Source organism: Rhipicephalus microplus, unplaced genomic scaffold (assembly GCF_043290135.1).
Source record: "Rhipicephalus microplus isolate Deutch F79 unplaced genomic scaffold, USDA_Rmic scaffold_23, whole genome shotgun sequence".
Classification (NCBI taxonomy): Eukaryota; Metazoa; Arthropoda; class Arachnida; order Ixodida; family Ixodidae; genus Rhipicephalus; species Rhipicephalus microplus.
In genome coordinates this window covers 9,497,644-9,503,478 of record NW_027464596.1, presented here as the reverse complement: position 1 = coordinate 9,503,478, position 5,835 = coordinate 9,497,644, and the positions used below count along the sequence as shown (strand labels likewise).

The window sequence follows — 5,835 nt, the reverse complement described above, 5'->3', positions numbered from 1 at the left end:
ATGTTGGTCCATGCTTCTATGTCTTCAATGGTTTCCGTAACGTTGTCTTCTAATTTCTTTCTGTACTCGTGCCAGTCGATGATTTGCTGTTGCTGTGCTCTTTGCGTGTTCTCTGCGATGGGTATTGTAATTTCGAGTATGCAGTGGTCACTTCCCAACGTCTCCCCGGTGTTCCGCCACGCGACTCCACGGAGTGCTGAGGCCGTGCTTATGAAAGCAAGGTCCGGGTTTGTGTCTCGCTGCGACGACGTTCCGTTTCTCGTAGGTGCGTTGGGGTCGTTTAGCAATTGGTAACCTGCGTCCATTGTTTCGTCGTAGAGACTGTGGCTTTTCGCCGTCGTGTATGGATACCCCCATGCCGTATGTTGAGCGTTGAAGTCTCCACACAGTAGGGTTACGTTGGAGCCCGCGAGCTGTTGCGCTTTGTGCACAAGGGTGCGGAATTTTTGCTGGAAGTGCTTCGGATTGCTGTACACGTTGATTATAAAAGTGCTTTCACGGCGCTTGCGCTTCCCGGTGACGATTTCAACCGTGCTGTGCTCGATGGCGCCATTGGGTAGCAGCTCGTGATCTATTGAAGTTAGATTCTTCTTCACCAAGGTGCAGACCCCCTGCCCTGCGCCTTTCCCAACTGTTCGTGCGCTGGGGGGCTTCGCAAAGGATCTGTACCCCGGTAACGTCGGTGGGGTTTCACTGTGCGTCTCTTGTAGTATTATAACGTCGGGTCTCTTGGTGCTTTGTTTTATGTACTGTTGTAACGATGTTTTTCTCCCCTGTATGCCGTTGGGATTCCATTGCCATATGAGGAGATGATGCTGTTGTGTCTGTGCTCTGTTTCGGTGGTTAGCGGTGCCTGTTGCCGTTGTCCCGTCCATTATTGCGGTTGGGTGAAGGCCTGTTGGGGGATTAGTCCTGACGCCGTCAGCGCGTGTATTAGTGCATCCAACTTAGTCTGTATTCCTTGTATGGTAGACTGCATGCCATGTACGGGTGTCACCAGTGTGTCGAGGCGTGCGTTGGTAGCATCGAGGCGATCGTTAGTAGCTTTGATGACTTGGCTCAGGGTTTCGTAGTTGGCTTTCATGGTCTGTTCTAGTCGATCTTGACGTTCTTTTAGGCTGTCAAGCCTAGCGTTGACTCTTCGTTCACGTGCGTATTCGAGCGCTCGCTTCTTAGGTGCCGGTTCGCTTGTCCTAGCAACGTCGATCGTTTCGGGTTCTGCGCTGTTAGCTTCCGTAGTAACTGGGACTTGTACCTCCATGGCTGAGTTTGTGTTGTTTTCCTTTGGCGTTGGGGGTCTTGGTTGACTCTGCGGTGGCGACAGTGGCGGTGGCGGAGTCACCTGTTGTTGCTGCTGCTGCTGCTGTGCGTTGATGAGTTGGTTCAACTTAGCGTTCATCTCTTGCATTTGAGCTCTCTGTTCAGCGATGCATCGCTTGAGCTGCTCATTTTCATTGCGTAGTGACTGGATGGTGTTGTCCTTCGCTTCAGCTACGTGGTTGAGCGGATTGCGGTTCGCCGCTTGCGGGTTGATTGCTTGCGCCCCATTTATCACATTGCCCGGTCGCTGCTGGTTGCGGTTGTAATTCAAGTTTTCGCTGCGCTTGCCGTCGGTGCTTCTGCCGCGGCTCGCCGATTGTCTCCTGCTTTTGTCCCGCTTCCTCGAGCGGCTGCGTCCTCTCTTTGATAGATGCGCTTCGTTCTGTTGTTGCGGTGGCAGCTGCGGGAAGTCTTGCGACGAAAACGCTGACGCCGCGTTTCTGCGCTCCCATCTGCGCTGAGTAACTACGAAGGGCACCTTGTACTTGTTCGTACAGCCTTCCGTGCCCGTGGCGTGGGCTCCGTTACACAGTTTGCAACGTGGCTTGCACCGCGCCGCGTGGTCTGCCGTCGGGTTAGGCGCGCCACACGCAAAGCAGATCTTGGTTTCCGGCGTGGGGCATACATCGGCTCGATGGCCGATTTTGCTGCATGTCTTGCATACGTTGTGGTGTTGTCTGTATAATCCACACTTTACTATAATGGAGCCATACTTTATGTAGTTGGGAACCTTTGTTCCTGCGAACAAAATGACGATCGAGGTAGTGTTTCCAATCCTGTGTGCTTCGAGAGCCTGCGGGTTTGCTTGGTTAACGATATTCTCGTGCAGATCTTCGGCAGTGTTCTCTACTGCGATGCCACGGATTACTCCTTTCACTGTGCCGTGAGGCGCGGTGCAGTAGGCATGCGTTTCGTAGCTACGGCCCCCAATGTACAGAGAGCGTACGCTTGCGTAGTAACATGCTCGTTCTTCATCGGGCGTGCTGATCACGATGATGTTCTGCGTGGGATTAATACAGATCGTATCTGCTTTCGCTGTGGTCTTGGGAACGTTGGCTGCCGTTATGACTGCGGACATTACAATGTCAGCTTCCAGTTTTGCTAGGAATAGCCCTCCTCTCGGTCGTATTACAATCTTCTGCTCTTCCCGCGGCAAATTCAGCGGCATGCGGGACGCTTTAGTAATTCTCGCTACCATGCGTTTTGCTTGAGCTTCACTAAATTGCGGAGTTGGCTTGTTGCTTTGGGTAACTTCGTTAAGCTGGGGATTATTAAGTCGTTGGCTTACTTGTTTTCCGGTGATTTTCCATCCCGCGATGTCGCTTGGGTGTAAGTCGTTGCCGCGCACCGCGACTGCGGTGCGGCCGGTGCTGCGTAGCACCTCTTGGTCGTTGATCGTGTCGGTGGTCGTAGTGTCGTTGCCGCCAGCACAAAAGTCCATGTCTTCCGTAGCAAGGGCCACGAAACGGTTGTGGGAAACGGCGTTGAGCTGCGATGAGGCCGAGGCCATCTTCGGCGAGGAGGAGTCGAGCGTTGAGCCGGGCCGGGCGGCCGACGCAGTTGCGCGTCCCCGCCGTACTCGCGCTAAGCCTAGGCGTGGTCCGCTAGGCCCAGCGTCGCACAAGTGAAGAAAACGTCAAACATTGACGAAAAGTGCGGTTGGCTGGACCAAAAATAGCATCAATCGAGTCCAGGGATGTTCACGGACACTGTAGTGATGATATACAATCGATTGAAAGCAGTTAAGGCGGCACAATTAGCGAAAACTGCGGAGCTCATTCGGAGCACGTCTGCTCAGCTCGGCGACCGAAGTGCCACCTCGCGCCGCCGAAGGCGAGTCCCTCCGCTTGTCGGCGTTGTTGACAGTGGTGCGGGCGCGCTCCAGCGTTTGGCGGCGAGTCACGGAGCCGTCTGAAGAGGCAAGGATGACTGCGGATTTGCGCAGGAGCTGCCAGAGCGCGGCTTTGTCGCTGAGTGGTTCCCGCTGCAATTGAGGCAGCGTGGGGATGGCGTGGAGCTTGATCTCTTAGGGTTCCTGCCACCACATTGGAGGCAGCGCTCGTCTCGCTAGCAGGTCGCCGTGGCATGGCCGAAGCGACCGCACTGAAGGGGCTGCGGCTGACGATGGCACACCAGCCTCTGGTGCTTGAACAGGAACACCTCCTTTGGGACCGTGGTGCCCTGAAAGGTGAGTGTGAGGCCCCTACCTCGACGGACGCAGGAGACGACTGCGACGGCTGAAACAAGGCTGGCCACGATGTCGTCTTTGTCGAGGGTTGCGCCGACGCCGTAGACGCCGCCCACGCACCTGTAGACACCGCCCACACAGCTGTTGTCCACGAGGAGTTTCTTCAAAACCGGGGGGAGGGAGGGGGGAGGCGCATGTGTATGAAGGCTCCCAATGATGATGATGATGATGATGATTAAAGGCCTCCCCTTTGAATCGGGGTGACGGCATGCGCCATCTAGCCTACCTTAATAGTTCGAGTTTAAATTCTGTCCCTCAACTCGGATGTCTTTTTAATTTTGCCCAGCCGCTACTCTTGGCTATGATGTTATTTTATCGACTTCTCTGCTTTTCCTCCACCAATACTCCAGCCGCTGCTTAGTAATACCTACTGCTGACCAGTTAATGCTTCCATCAACCGCGAAGCCCAGCGCCTTCAAGCAGAAAAAGTTGACGCGAACGCGCCTAGTGGCCGGGAAACCGCACAGAAATGCCCCAATGGCTTCGCGAGTTGTAGCGAGGAGGTTAGCCTTCTTGCCACTTGAGCTAAGAAGCATAGTGCCGCCGTGTTCTCTCACTGAGAGAGGAAGGGGGCTGTGGCACGGGCACAGCTGGTGTGTGTGCGTCCAGTTGGAGAGGGAGTGGGGTGACAGCGAGCTGGAGACTCCGACTTCTTCCCACGTCGTATCCAAGGTGTTCAATGTCGACGAGGCTGGTGTGTTGTGTTCCCATGAGTAATTGGAGGTGGACGGAATTTTCCTTCATGGTGAGGCAGGGGAGGAGGAAGGGCCAGCTGTCCTTTTTGCTCTGGGCCTGGGAGCGGGTGGCAGCGTCATGGCTGCTGTTCTGCCGAGGCCGGGAAAATTTCAGCTTGAAGCGTGCAGGCTTCGGCTGTGTCTGCTGCTGCTGCAAGGGCACCGATGACGATGTCGAGATTGCCGGGACGGATTCCTGTAGGTTCGCCTTTTTGCAATGGCCTCTCGATGCTGGTGGCATCTGTAGCCGTTCGAAGGGCTGCGCGCTAAAGAGCGCAGAGCCACCATGAGCAAGCGAAAATGCTAGAGCGCAAAATTGACGTCCTGCTTGGTTGAAATCTTACTCGGCTCTCCTAGCTCCTCCACTTGCCTCAGCGCCCATATTACGCGCCTATGGCTTTCACTATAGCTTCTTCATGTCGAAAGCCGTGGAATGCTAGGCGCACGTTTTGAAAGTACGAAACCCACCCGCAGCAGGGTGGAATCGGCGTTCGACACGTATTTCGGCTCTCTTATAGCCGTGGTGCGTCTTCTTGGTAGACATCGAATTACGAACAGAACTGTGTTATGACCCAATGACCGTGGTTGCAAGTCACAGTGGACGGAGCCTGGCGTGCCTGCAACATGCCTGGACCACGTGTCTTCTGCTAGAAAAGTTCATGCATGAACACTCAGAGCAGCGTGTTTTTTTTTCCTTTTGTCAACAGCGGACTTGTCTAAATTAGCCAAGTGACAATCGTCCATCACACAAAAAAAGAGAAAATAAAAAAAGCGGTACACGCACCCGAAGTTAAGAGGAGGAAGCAAGTTACGGAGGTTGAGCAACTACCGAATAGGCATGAGAAGAGATACACTAGTAATGATACATTGAATGTATGTTCATCGTATTCTGGAAATTGGATGCGTGCTTTTCTTTCGTGCTCCAGGCTACAAAATCCGGCCTCTCATTCTTTCAGAAAGAGCTAGAATCGTTACACTTATGCCTCGGTCACCTAAAACAGTTTCCCCCTGCGTTTTGTACTTAGAATTGAGAGTTTTTTCTTTTTTTGGCAGGTTTCGTATCTTGACCGTTCAGACATTTTTGAGAATTTATGAGTCACCGCTCCAGCAGTCGGAGACAGTGTTCATATCCTCTACGGAATTATTTTTTTGGTGTTAGATGACCATGGTTTCACAGCCTATATATTGACACGTGCGGTTCTTTTGGTTTACGAAGAAAGCCGCTATCACTGTCTGTTAAGCGCAACGCAGGCCGCGTTTATCTTGTATGCCACTCTGGAACGCGTTACGACGCGTGTATAAAAGCCGGCGCAGTGCGCCACTGGGGAGTCTTTTTTTCCGTCGGCCGACGACTGTTCACGCCGCTGTTGCTGTGAGTTGTGTTTGGCCCTGTTTTGCTGGGCACAAGTTCGCCCAATAAACAGTTCGCCTGACACCGCCCTGACTCCTGCGTGCTTCCTCTCAAGTGCCGCGTGTACCACAACCTCGTGACATCTGGTGGAGGTGCTTCTCGGTCCATGTACCGTACGCCCC

General features: G+C 53.6%; 1 protein-coding gene across 1 annotated transcript; it reads right to left on the bottom strand.

The window, feature by feature from the left end:
- Nucleotides 1-229: 229 nt before the first annotated feature.
- On the bottom strand, nucleotides 230-3,108 carry LOC142786385 (uncharacterized). Its single transcript, XM_075884051.1, has one exon. The coding sequence runs from the start codon at nucleotides 2,828-2,830 to the stop codon at nucleotides 875-877; it is 1,956 nt and encodes a 651-aa protein (XP_075740166.1). The 5' UTR covers nucleotides 2,831-3,108; the 3' UTR covers nucleotides 230-874.
- Between the last annotated feature and the right edge of the window lie 2,727 nt (nucleotides 3,109-5,835).

Coding starts and splice junctions, on each gene's coding strand:
- LOC142786385 (XM_075884051.1), bottom strand. CDS start 2,830: ATGGCCTCGGCCTCATCGCAGCTCAACGCCGTTTCCCACAACCGTTTC.